This window comes from Sprattus sprattus (genome assembly GCF_963457725.1).
Source record: "Sprattus sprattus genome assembly, chromosome: 19".
NCBI classification, from domain to species: domain Eukaryota; kingdom Metazoa; phylum Chordata; class Actinopteri; order Clupeiformes; family Clupeidae; genus Sprattus; species Sprattus sprattus.
This window is the reverse complement of record NC_137917.1, coordinates 1,364,178-1,377,968: the sequence shown is the minus strand read 5'-3', so window position 1 is coordinate 1,377,968 and position 13,791 is coordinate 1,364,178. Positions and strand designations below refer to the sequence as shown.

Genomic DNA, 13,791 nt, shown 5'->3' with positions numbered 1-13,791 from the left:
AGAAACCTACCTGCAGATGTCTCCCAAGTGCAAGTCCAAGATATTTTCCATCAGTTTCCTGTAGAGGAAGAAGAAATAACATTGCTAAGAGATGGCCAAGGCCACGGTCTTGGAGAGGTTGTAGTGTCATTTGGCTCAGAGGATACTGCCAGGGAAGCGCATTCTCTCCACAGGGGAAACTTCATGGGAAACGAAATTCTGCTCACACTCATCACCCCGCAACAGCTGGACAATATGTTATCAGGGCAGTCAGTCAAGGATTGATGTCATTACATGGATACATGAAGACACAAAAAGGACGTTCATCTGCACTGGCTGTATAGGTTAGTAGTGTAATAAAAGTGCTAAATCTTAGCACTAATTAGTTCCAAGGCCGAAGACCTGGTTCAAGTTCTGAGGACCTGATGGAGTATAACTTTTTTTTTTTTTTTATCCTGAACTGATTAGAATCCCAAAGAAGTTTTAGTTAATACAATTAACTGAATGTCTTAAGACATGGAAAGTCTTGAGCACTTATGCAAAATCAAGAGGAATAGGTCACGTCTTGGAAGTATACCCACTAGTTTCTGATGCAATAAATATAATCTGCCATGTGGATTAATACTACCAAGGAATATCCTACTTCAAGCTGTATGTAGACCTGTTCCCTTGGTCGTATTGACAGATAAACCAGTATAATATGTTTGTAAAATCATTCATGTTTTTTGTACATTTTGTGTTAAACTTTTGTTAATAAAAATTTCATAATAACTGTGTTTTGAAAGTACTGTTTAAATACACCTACATTTAAAAGCAATAATATATCGAAATAGTATGCTGTTTTTGGTGAATTCCCTGTTGATATCGCCGAAGTCGGTTCCTTGGTTCAAGTTAGCTTGTTCAGAATAAAGAGACTTGTGAAGAGACTGGTGGAAGACTGCTTAGCGAAAGAATACGAACTTCAAGAAAACTCTTGAAATTTGATTTACAAAAACGTGTTGTCGTGTGGGAATGGAAACCACAATTGGTTAGTAAAGTAGCCCCCCTAGTGGTCGTAGGGGCTGTAGCTACCTTAGCGTTGCCTTCGAGCTATTCAATGTGGAGAATATACTGTATATTTTTTACTCTAGGGCGGCTATTCTCTTGTTATTATTTCAGGATTGGAAGTAAAACTATCCAGGGAGGAACATTTCGCAGGGCTATTGCAGATTTAAATTCTGACTTTAATCCCATATTGTCCTGTTGTATTATTTGTATTCTATTACGTCACAGCGATCGGAGTGTAGAGCTCAAAAAGACCGATAATGTTATGCCTGACATCAAACATTTTTATGCTTATTGAAAACATTCATATATGGCTACTAGTAACGGCGTTTCTCTGTCTGTCAATACAATATGTTGATATAAATAATTTAACCGGCCAATGTTAACCTTAAATTTAAGATTGCAGCAGAAGTTCACGCAGGCAGAAATTTGAACTACTATGTGATTCAGGACCCTAATTTGGAAACAACGTGAGGTATTTTCTGAAGTGTGAGGGCTAAATGACACATTTTCTATGCATTGAATGAAGAGTGAACCCACATATCCAGTTAAGTCATAGTTTTCTTAACACCAAACCAATGCCAATGAATGGTTCCAGGTCAATTGAAATTCGTCGGGTTTGGTAACGTTTAACTCGTTCGCAAGGAGTGCGCGTTAATGATCACTTGCTATCATTATAGCTAGCTAACGCTATAAAGGTTTCTGTTAATGTCATTACTTTATGTTGACGTATAATTGCCCTGTGTTATCAGCTGTTATGTGAAGAAATCAGGAGTAGGGAAACATATTTTTAGTTCTGAGTGTAATGTAAATCTTTTGGGGCTCTAGTTTTGTGTATGTTCACTTTAAGTAGCTGTTGTGTTAGTCTACTGCTGCTGGATACTATTGCTGAGCATACAACCAGTCGTTTTAATATAACGACTTTAATCGAAAATGTTCCGTTTTTATCATAGGGTCTAACGCTTGATGCGTAGAAAATGACGAAAACGACGAAAAAGAAACGTCAGGATGATTTCCACAAAGTTAAACTGAAGGTGGGTAAGAAGATACCAAAGCCGGACAATGCAACAAATGTCAGTTTCCGATCAAAGGGCATCCGTCTCCCAGAGCAATTGAAGCGCGATGGGTCTGGTCCAACCACACATCGTCAGCTTGGCATTAAGGTAACGTAAAATACACACACACTTTCGCAAGACAAGTTTCCTTGTTTCTCTGCCTAATCAATTGTCTGCAGTTGCTGTGTCAACCCTTAGCTCTAAACCTCCTTATTCCTCTCTCTCCTCTTCTTCTCTGTTCCCCCTTTCCAATTTTTCACCCCTTGTCTCTTCTCCTCATACCAAACCCCAACCCCTAAATACCATTAGGATCTACTCTCCCAGCTCCACCACTACAGTGCCTCGGTGAAGCACGGTGCGTTGTGTGGCCTTCGCGAGCTCCTGACATCCCACCCAGCGCTGGTGGAACAGCATCTCTCCACTCTCCTGAGTGAGGTGGCAGCTGCGTTCACAGACAAAGATGGCAGCGTGCGTTCTGCCGCCCTGCGTCTGCTGCGCTTTGTGGCACAGTGCGTGCCCAGTGAGCGCGTGGGTCCTTTCTTCCCACTTCTCAGCGCCCACCTGACCTGTGCCATGACTCATATCCAGGCGGGGATCCAAGCAGATGCCATGCTGGTCCTCGATGTCTTGTTGGAGCATTACCCTGCTCTGCTGGCCCACAGACATACCCATCTGCTCACTAACTTTCTAGAGCTCATCTCCCGGCAGCGCCTGGGTAGTGGAGCCAAAGGCAGCGAGAAGGCAGCAGCAGGGAAGGCTGGATGGGTACTAACAGTCACACCCGATCGCAAAGTCACAGGTCAGCAGTGGAGACTCACTGTGCTGCTCAGGTGTGTAAGAGGGAGAGAGAGCATGGGAAATGACCAGGTTATTAACCTGGGCGTATTTGACAGAAATGTTTTGTTTTTCTGTGTCCTGTGTTGTGAGTTAGACTGAGCCGATTCCTGCAGGCTGTAGTGGAGGAGAGGCCGGAAGAGGAGGGTGTTGTGTCAGCAGACAAGGAGAAGGGAATAATTATTCCTCTCGAACTGAACTGGGACGATCACCCATTTGGCAAACAAGGAATCCAGCTGTTTGAGAATTCTGGAGCCACACCCACACCTCATTCCACCTATCGACTCAGGTGAATTGTTTACTAACAGTCATTGAGCACCCAGCTTTGTTTATGATGACACAGGATGACACGGAAGTAAAGACGCTGTTCTTTTTTGATGCAGTGGGAACTGCAGGCTTTCACTGCAACAGAAAGGTCAATAGCATCTTTGCGTGATTACAGGGATTGCACGTGTTGGATTATGTTCCAGTCTGATCTGCTAAATGGTCTGAGTTCTTGTTCTAAACTGTAGAAGAGAGGTGTGTAGCTAGTTGGATTTGTTAGTGAAATACTGAGCAACCTATGGATGATTGCTTTTGAGGAAGCATCTACAATTCTGGTATAAAGTCATTGATATTTGTGCTCAACAGCCACAGGCAGCAAGAAGGCTGTTAGGAGCAATTTGCTAAATATGTGTGTAATGATAATTGTGTAAAGTGTAGTGATTAGAATCACAGAGTGTACCTGAAATTGATTGAACTCTTGAATTGTTTCAGGTTGATCATATTTTGGTGAATTCACCTCTGAGATGCATCTCTGTGCAAAAAAAATGAACAAACAACCCCTTTCTGACATTTACGTAGGCACTTCACATTTCAGAAGGCACACATCAGACAGTTCAGAAGGACTTTACTACTGCAAGCCTGCTGTGTGAGACAGTTTGATTTAATATCTGGCCACTGATGGACTCGAGGCTGGATTAGAATGCTTTGTCCATGAAATATATATAAACAGACTGTTTTTGCTCCCGGAATCCTTCAAGATTGTCTGGGTTTCTCTTGCAACTGGCAATGTTATACCATGTCTATGGGCTTTAAGGCCAATGAAATCAACATGCTGCAAATGCAATACTAAGGGTAAAACACATTTCAACATTTAGCACATTCTGTTTGTTTGAATGTGTATATGTGTGCTGGTTTGTGCTGCAGGCCAGATGTGGATCACGGCGTTGGAGCGGGAGAGGTGTTGAGCTCTGTGGAGGCGGTGCGTGGCTTTGCAGAGACACTGGTGCCCCTGCTGCTGGAGGTGTGGATGGAGACGGCAGGCGCAGAGAACGGGCATCTGCTCTCAGGGAACTCCATGGGGCTCATGCAACAGATCCTCATGATCCTGCAGCTCCTGAGGCGGCTGACTCCACAGCACCACCTACAGGAGGAACTGGTCAGTGCTCTCTGTGAACACCTTGAACTTAGTTTACATATTTGGTTATTAGACAGGTGTTATTCGAGACTGAGCTCTCAATAGGAAAATACTCTTTGAACCAAACTATTTTTCTGCTCTTTGTTACCCATAACTAATCAATGTGGGAAGTAGCATTGTGTTCAGTGAAGCAAATTACACACGCCATCCTTATTTATTCCAGCCTCTGCTTACTTACACTATTACTCTGCCTACTTACCTCCGCCTACTTAGGCTATTACTCTGCATATTTACCTCTGCTAAATTAGTCTATTACTCTGCATACTTACCTCTGCTTACTTGGAGATGATGATAAGATGGAAGGCAAGGTGAGGGAAGTTGTTGCTCAACAGAGGAAAAAGAGAGACAATGAAAGACTGAGAATGAACACTTGTTTCATTATTCAATTGAACTACTTATGATCTTTGACCTCAGATGATTTTCGAAAATAAAGAATATACAGTAGGGATGCACGATATTGAATTTTAGCCGATATCCGATATGCCGATATTTACAAGCTCATTTTGGCCGATTGCCGATGCCGATACCGATATATACACCTCAGCTTTTTAATTATTGAAAAGTCTCTCCTGTACTAGAATTAATCTGTTATTATGCTAGGGTATTGCTGTAAATACAGGACATTACAGACTTGATTTGTATCATTTTAGAAATAGACATTCACTCATGAAACTGAAATGGTTTAAAATATGGCAGATTTATTTATATTTTCACGTCACAATTTTCATACTTGAACAGTACATCCTTGAACTTGAACAACTACACTCTGGAAATGCAGCTTGGCTTACTTGGCAAGCTAACGTTGGTTAACTGACTTACAGTTTAATAACGTCCCTTCTAGGATTTCTAGACTAATCTATGCAACGTTATTGCCAAGATAGCTGTATAAATTTCATAGATGGAAAAGTAAGTCATGTACAGATAGCGTGGGCTCGTGACATAACGTTTTACAATGCGTCAAACGAGGCATCATCAACTTCTCTGGTGTCACGTAGCATGCTTGGCTAACTTTGCAAGCTAACTTTGGTTAACTGACTTACAGTTTAATAACGACCCTTCTAGGATTTCTAGACTAATCTATGTAATGTTATTGCCAAGTTAGCTGTATAAATTCCATAAATGCAAAAGTGAGCCATGTACAGATAGCGTGGGCTTGTGACATAACGTTTCACATCCCGTGAAATGAGGCATCATCAACTTCTCTGGTGTCATGTAGCATGTAAGCTAACAAGCTAGTGTTGTCTAGCTAGCTCCGTAACTTATTAACGTCTATTAGCAGACAGGTAATGTTGTCAAGCGTTGCACGCGGATGGTCTGCATCTACTGTATGCATGCAACCTACGTTATGGCCAAGCTGCATCTCCTCCTCCTTCTCCTGAAAAGTTTTCTGACAAATAGGCATTTTGTCATCATCCTCTGATACTGTGAAGTAGGCTACTGCCACACAGCTGACGCTCATAAACATTTGCTTTGCGTGCGCATAATTTACACCTCACCTTATCGGCCAGGTATATCGGCAGAAATGTTCCATATCTGCAGATACCGATAATTAAGTTTTGAAGACGATATCTGCCGATACCGATGTCTTGCCGATATTATCGCGCATCCCTAATATACAGTAGTCTTAATGCTGAACTATGCAGTCTGTGTTTTTAAAAGGGTTCTACATTTATAGAATAGTGATGTTAGTGTGCAGGCAAAACAAGCAGACAGCATTTTGAATGCACTTTGCATTCTGCCTTCTCACACTGTTGCATGTAATATTGTGTGTAAAAAATGTAAACAAATGCGCCTTACAATGAATAAGTCCAAGTGAACCTAAAAAAATTGGCAAGTCTGCCACATGCAACTACTCATAGCCAGCAACCTAACCAATAAAACAACTGTCATAGAGCCTGTTGTAAGATAAAATCAATATATATCAATAAGAGACCAGTGAGTAAGTTTCACACGGGAGAGTGTAACCTCAGATGACCAGAGTCATACCAAACCTGAGAAGGTTTCTCAATAACAACATATGCCATGGTAGATAAGACCAAACCTGAGAATATTTCACCATAACACAATATGTCACACTAGATAAAATTAGAAGTGCTGATGTGGAAGCTTGTGATTAGCTAGACTGAGGGGCAGACTGTATGAAACCATTGCACAATGAAGGGTGAAGGGAGGGGGCCCTGATAGGCCCAGAGTGACATCACAGAAACAGGAGTTAAAAGGGTGATCATTTCTTGTGTTGGGCAGAAGGCCTTCTCCGACTGTTATGTGAATGTAACTTCATTGACGGCATTACATGACGGTTGTATTGTGACACCAGCTACCAAGTAAACTTATCTTGCTACAAAAGAAGCTTCGTCCGTGACTCCTCTCTTGAACCAGCACGCACTTAGATTGAGAATACCTAACTACTAGTCAAGTAAGAGATAATAATATTAATATAACACTGTGCAGCAGGATGCAACAACAATGCACAACTGTCGGGAGACGGCCACGCCGCATGTTCTATCTGGGATCTGTAAAGGCACTCCTTCACAGCACAACCCAAACTCCCATCTGCACTGGTCTTGTGTGTGCTTTCACACCTTGTTGTCTTGCTTCCACCTCCAGTTCTGCATACTTACCGACATCAGCCAGTTATCTCTAGTCCTGTGCTTTAGCTCATTTGCCAGTCCTGTGTGTACTTGCCCTGAGACCGCTTTTATGCCCCTCTCACACAGTCCTTGTCTAACTGGCAAAGTGTTAACCTCAACTAATTTATTCTCCAACAGACACACAAGTGAGTTTAAAACCTGATTATGTCTCCATACCCTGGATCAGGCTAGTTTTATATCCAGACAAAATATGTTTAAATGAGCCAACACCCAAACACAACTTGCAGCTTCTGTCTTCACCTATCCACTGACTGAGGTTCTGTGGAGTTGGGAGGACATCATAAGTGGTTCCAACGATGAATTTAATGCAGTTAGTGTCCATAGCCCAAAGTTCTCTCCAGCTGATTGTCCTCATCTCAACATTATGCCAGTTCATCTATTGGCCTTGCTTTGCTTGAGAAACCCCTGCTGCCTGTCCAGGTTCCTGCTGATCGCCAACCAAGCTGGTTACCATCTGCTTCCCTCTCCAGCAATGTAGCCTTACGCCATGCTTTCCAACTTTCACTGGGACCAAATCCAGCTTTTCCACTCTGTGTCTGCCCAATGACATCCCTATGCTGTAATGTGCCTTGTGCATGTTGAACCACTTCTCGTCTCTACTTCCCTGTTTTTACTGTTGTGGCAGTGTTCGCACATTTGAACTCCTCCATCAAGCTAATTATCGGTAACTCCAAAGTTCCTTTTCCATACAAAACTACAGAACTAAGAGAAGGTGGCACCCCAATCCATTTACTAACTGCCTTATTCATCACTCTCTCCTGGCTAACAGCTAATGAAGCAGTTGTTGTCAGTGTTGTCATGGCATCCATATAAGCTGGGATGGGAGGTAAATGGGTGCTGTACAGCAGCTTTTCTGCCATCCCATTTAGATGCCCTTATAATGACCTCTATTGCCATGGTGAAGGCCAACGGTGAAATGGCATCTACGATGCCAGTGTCCAAATTCTGCCAGGATGTGGTGTGGTTAAGCACAACTGAATATCCTCAAGATATTGTGACATTAGACTCTAGAGTGTGCCACAGACTGCAGGTTGCGGACGCTGATTCCTAGGCTAATTTTGAGTGAGTATTGTGTGTCCTTTCTGTAGGATACATGGCTGCGGAACACCTATCTCAGTGACTTCAAGCTGCACTTCATGAAGAACTTTCCCTACAACCAACTAGACACACCATCCCCCCGGCACAAGAAGAGGTGAGGAAACCTGCATTATGTACCCAACCAACATCCAAACAATCCACATATTATTGTCGTACCACCCCTATGCCCACAGTTGTAGTGGCATTGTTGTGGCACACAGCAGGGTTGGTGTAGTGGACTGTATTTTGTGTCTTGTATTTTGTGTATAGTAAGCAGGCTGTGTGTGTGTGTGTGTGTGTGTGTGTTTGTGTGTGTGTGTTTGTGTGTGTGTGTGCGCCCTCTCTCCCACAGGAACCGGCAGCAGGTGTTGTCCAGTGCAGGGAGTGGGGCCAGTGTGGAGCCCCTGGTGCTGAACGTGACGCTGTGTCAGGTGATGGTGACGCTCAGCCACAGGGTCAGGCCAGCCTGAGGGCCAGGACGCCGACTGGCTGGGGCCCATCAGGAGCTTTGTGAGGGAGACGCTGACTGGCGGCAGCAAGCTGAGCAGCAAGCACCTGGGAGCCCTGCTGGAGGTGGTGTGGAGACTAGTGGTCAACCAGAAGACACGAGGTGACCTGAGGACCAGTGTGGAGACTTAGAAGCTATGAAGGTCATTGGAGTTCCTCACTGTAGTTCCTCACTGTGTGTGTGTGTGTGTGTGTGTGTGTGTGTGTGTGTGTGTGTGTGTGTGTGTGTGTGTGTGTGTGTGTGTGTGTTGTGTGTGCAGCTGTCTCAGAGGAGCTCCTTCAGGCGGTGTATGTTCAGTACCAGCAGAGGAACCTCACAGTGGGAGTGCGACTCATGCTGCTACGCTTCTTCAGTCAGCTCTACCTAAAGGAACGCCTAAACAGGTACACACACACACACACACACACACACTCATGCTGCTATGCTTCTTCAGTTAGCTCTACCTAAAGGAACGCCTAAACAGGTACACACACACACACACACACACACACTCATGCTGCTATGCTTCTTCAGTTAGCTCTACCTAAAGGAACGCCTAAACAGGTACACACACACACACACACACATGCTGCTACGCTTCTTCAGTCAGCTCTACCTAAAGGAACACCTAAACAGACACACACACACACACACACTCTCATGCTGCTACGCTTCTTCAGTTAGCTCTACCTAAAGGAACTTCTAAACAGGTACACACACACACACACACACACACACACACGTTTATCAAAGCTAAGTAAAATACAAATTGAATGTAGTCAGTAATAGTGTAGTTCATAGTTCTGAGATTCCTTCCACACTCTTTCTGTCTCTCTCTAGGAGTAAGATCCTAACTCGTTGTTTCTCTTTCTGTCTCTCTCTAGGAGTAAGATCCTAACTCGTTGGCTCTCTTTCTGTCTCTCTAGGAGTAAGATCCTAACTCGTTGTTTCTCTTTCTGTCTCTCTCTAGGAGTAAGATCCTAACTCGTTGTTTCTCTGACTGTCTCTCTCTAGGAGTAAGATCCTAACTCGTTGTTTCTCTTTCTGTCTCTCTCTAGGAGTAAGATCCTAACTCGTTGGCTCTCTTTCTGTCTCTCTAGGAGTAAGATCCTAACTCGTTGTTTCTCTTTCTGTCTCTCTCTAGGAGTAAGATCCTAACTCGTTGTTTCTCTGACTGTCTCTCTCTAGGAGTAAGATCCTAACTCGTTGTTTCTCTTTCTGTCTCTCTCTAGGAGTAAGATCCTAACTCGTTGTTTCTCTTTCTGTCTCTCTCTAGGAGTAAGATCCTAACTCGTTGTTTCTCTGACTGTCTCTCTCTAGGAGTAAGATCCTAACTCGTTGTTTCTCTGACTGTCTCTCTCTAGGAGTAAGATCCTAACTCGTTGTTTCTCTTTCTGTCTCTCTCTAGGAGTAAGATTCTTACTCGTTGGCTCTCTTTCTGTCTCTCTAGGAGTAAGATCCTAACTCGTTGTTTCTCTGACTGTCTCTCTCTAGGAGTAAGATCCTAACTCGTTGTTTCTCTGACTGTCTCTCTCTAGGAGTAAGATCCTAACTCGTTGTTTCTCTAACTGTCTCTCTCTAGGAGTAAGATCCTAACTCGTTGTTTCTCTGACTGTCTCTCTCTAGGAGTAAGATCCTAACTCGTTGTTTCTCTGACTGTCTCTCTCTAGGAGTAAGATCCTAACTCGTTGTTTCTCTGACTGTCTCTCTCTAGGAGTAAGATCCTAACTCGTTGTTTCTCTTTCTGTCTCTCTCTAGGAGTAAGATCCTAACTCGTTGGCTCTCTTTCTGTCTCTCTAGGAGTAAGATCCTAACTCGTTGTTTCTCTTTCTGTCTCTCTCTAGGAGTAAGATCCTAACTCGTTGTTTCTCTGACTGTCTCTCTCTAGGAGTAAGATCCTAACTCGTTGTTTCTCTTTCTGTCTCTCTCTAGGAGTAAGATCCTAACTCGTTGTTTCTCTTTCTGTCTCTCTCTAGGAGTAAGATCCTAACTCGTTGTTTCTCTGACTGTCTCTCTCTAGGAGTAAGATCCTAACTCGTTGTTTCTCTGACTGTCTCTCTCTAGGAGTAAGATCCTAACTCGTTGTTTCTCTGACTGTCTCTCTCTAGGAGTAAGATCCTAACTCGTTGTTTCTCTTTCTGTCTCTCTCTAGGAGTAAGATTCTTACTCGTTGGCTCTCTTTCTGTCTCTCTAGGAGTAAGATCCTAACTCGTTGTTTCTCTGACTGTCTCTCTCTAGGAGTAAGATCCTAACTCGTTGTTTCTCTGACTGTCTCTCTAGGAGTAAGATCCTAACTCGTTGTTTCTCTGACTGTCTCTCTCTAGGAGTAAGATCCTAACTCGTTGTTTCTCTGACTGTCTCTCTCTAGGAGTAAGATCCTAACTCGTTGTTTCTCTTTCTGTCTCTCTCTAGGAGTAAGATCCTAACTCGTTGGCTGGCTGCACTTCCCATCCAGCTGGTGCAGTTGGGCTCCAGGAACCCTCAGCTGTCTGCGCAGGTCCTGCAAACGCTGCAGCATGCAGCAGCCAGGAACAACAAAGAGCTGCTGAGCAGCCTGCAGATGCATGCATGCAATCTCTATGGTAAGCCAAAGTGGACCTTAATCCTCCTTCAGGTCCTCGGGGATGTCTTAGTGCTGTAATTCTGAATGAAGTTTTGTCATTCATACTTTTGCAATTTATTTATAGGTCATAAAATTGAATTACAGGCCCTGTGGTTTGTGTTTGATTTGCATTATGTTCCCATGGCAATACTTTAGTTGAGTGTACACTGGTAGCTGGGGGCCCTGTTCTGGTAGGCTCTGTCTCAGGTCCTCTGTGAGAAGGTTATTGTGTGCTGTGCTGCTCTGGAGGAAGAGGGAGAGTGGAAGAAGAGACGCCATAGTGTTTTATTTCAGGACCACAGTTGTCTCTTTGTGTGTGTGAGGGCCAGTGACATCAGCCGAGTGCGTCAGTGGCTAATAATGTCTCTATCTGTGATCACACACACACACACACACACACACTCTCACTTATGCTCTTACACCAGTATGCAGTTTACCGACACACACACAGTATGCATATGCACACATCATTGAGCTCAATGAGCTTGGAGTTAACTGATATTGCAGTTCACACATACACCTCACCCACACGTTTAACTCCCTGACTCAGATTTATATGCATCAGTAACACCCCAACTATCTTCACTACCACACACGAATGAACACGGTCACTTACACACATACGAATGAACACGTTCACCAACACACATACGAATGAACATGTTCACCAACACACGTACGTATGAACATGTCCACCAACACACATACGAATGAACACATTCACTACCACACACGAATGAACACGTTCACTTACACACATACGAATGAACACGTTCACCAACACACATACGAATGAACATGTTCACCAACACACGTACGTATGAACATGTCCACCAACACACATTCGAATGAACACATTCACTACCACACACGAATGAACATGTCCACCAACACACATACGAATGAACACGTTCACTACCAAACATACGAATGAACACCTTCAATAACACATGGACATTCAAAGCCCCAAAAGAGATGCGTTGCTATGATTGCCATTCATAAGTATGCTTCCATATGCACATATGTTTCCAGTCTGCGTTTCCAGGCCTTGCTCTTAATGGGGTGGCCCAGGCCCAGGCCCACCCCAGACTTCCCTGTGCTCTGCGTCATCCCCTCTCAGCTGTACATAATAGCCGCTTCCTGTCCTGCTCTGTTCAACAACCTAAAGTCCTGTTAGGACTGAAATATGTAAATATACAGCCCGCATCGCTTTAAAACTGTAGCATTACTTGAATTTTACCACCAGAGGGAGGGCTTTACCAATTTTACCACTATAATGTTAGGACATTTAGTCCATGCTCTGGTCCTTCTCTGTGCATTTTGCCAAGTAATGGTGTGGTAGTGGGGAGGTTTCTCCATGTGTAAGTGAACGTAGACTCTTAATGTGTGAAGTGAATGTAGACTCTTGATGTGTTAAGACCCTCAGGAGGGCTGTGTGGTGGTGCTGCCCGTGGACTCCCAGCAGTGCCTGGTGCAGATGCTCTACTTCCTGCCAGCATTCCCCCCTGAGCTGCTGTCCTGCCTCAGTCGAGTCTGCAACACGGGCCGCGTCTCCGCTGGCCTGGCTGCTACGCTGATCCGTATCATACACCTGAGGTACACACACACACACACACACACACACACACACACACACACACACACACAGAGACATATTAAACACTGATCAGATTATTGATTAGTGCATGGCTGTTGTGTTAGGAAGAAGTTAATTTACTGAAAAAGGTTGGTGTCTTCATTTCAGTTATTTAATGTGTTCAAATGGAGAGATAGAAGTTGATATGGGTGCTGGGTTTAGGGTGTTGGGCCAGGGAAGTAAGGCTTGAATCCCCGTCATCCCAGTTTGTCCAGAGTAGGAGTTTCCCCCAAGGAATGTGTCCATTACTCAACCCTGCTGATCCAACTACATGGGCTAAAGCAAGATAGGCTGGCATAGTTTGAGAAAGGATACAGCAGAAACCACCACTTGGTTGTGGAGTTGACCAGTCTTTTACCTAGCAGATCAGTGTGTCCATTAGACTGACTGACTGACTGACATTAGGTATAGGTAGGAACTTCACTGGACAATGTACATGGCTTAAACTATACATATTGTTGTTAAACTATACATACAACATTCCTGTTTGTGTCGTATAATGTAATCTTGTAGAAACTTTTGGCTAAATGAAAAGGTCAGAAACCTTTAAAAGCCTGACAGCAGAAAATAAGAATCTTTAAAGTGTAATGGGGCATGACAAGCAGATTGGAGGTGAGGGTCTATGTAGAGCAAAGCATGATGGTCAACAGGCTTTTTTTTTAAGCATCTGTCATCTTGAGGAGTCTTTAATTATCCTTTTTGCCTTATTTTCTGCCTCTTGTTAATGTAAAAGGGGTCATGATTCATGTACCGCAAGGTTACAAACACACATAGACACACACATACACCCTTTTTAGCCCTAGGTACACACACACACACACACACACACACACACACACACGTACGCAAACACACATTACTAGTAATGTTCCATTTATTATGTGAGCAACATGTGGCTCAAAACTGAAGCCCATAAATGCCTCAGATGTAGTCCAGCGCTGTGTGTGTGTGTGTGTGTGTGTGTGTT

At 43.7% G+C, this 13,791-nt stretch overlaps 1 protein-coding gene across 1 annotated transcript in view; it reads left to right on the top strand.

Annotated features, from left to right (window-relative positions):
- The first annotated feature begins 1,481 nt into the window (after positions 1-1,481).
- Positions 1,482-13,791, top strand: part of tex10 (testis expressed 10) — a 22,102-nt gene continuing 9,792 nt past the window's right edge. Inside the window, 11 exon segments of the mRNA XM_080857412.1 lie at positions 1,482-1,570; positions 1,977-2,186; positions 2,388-2,908; positions 3,010-3,201; positions 4,101-4,332; positions 8,111-8,214; positions 8,452-8,547; positions 8,549-8,709; positions 8,867-8,990; positions 10,999-11,168; positions 12,607-12,784. Of these exon segments, the coding sequence (XP_080713538.1) occupies positions 2,001-2,186; positions 2,388-2,908; positions 3,010-3,201; positions 4,101-4,332; positions 8,111-8,214; positions 8,452-8,547; positions 8,549-8,709; positions 8,867-8,990; positions 10,999-11,168; positions 12,607-12,784 (1,964 nt within the window). The 5' untranslated portion in view covers positions 1,482-1,570; positions 1,977-2,000.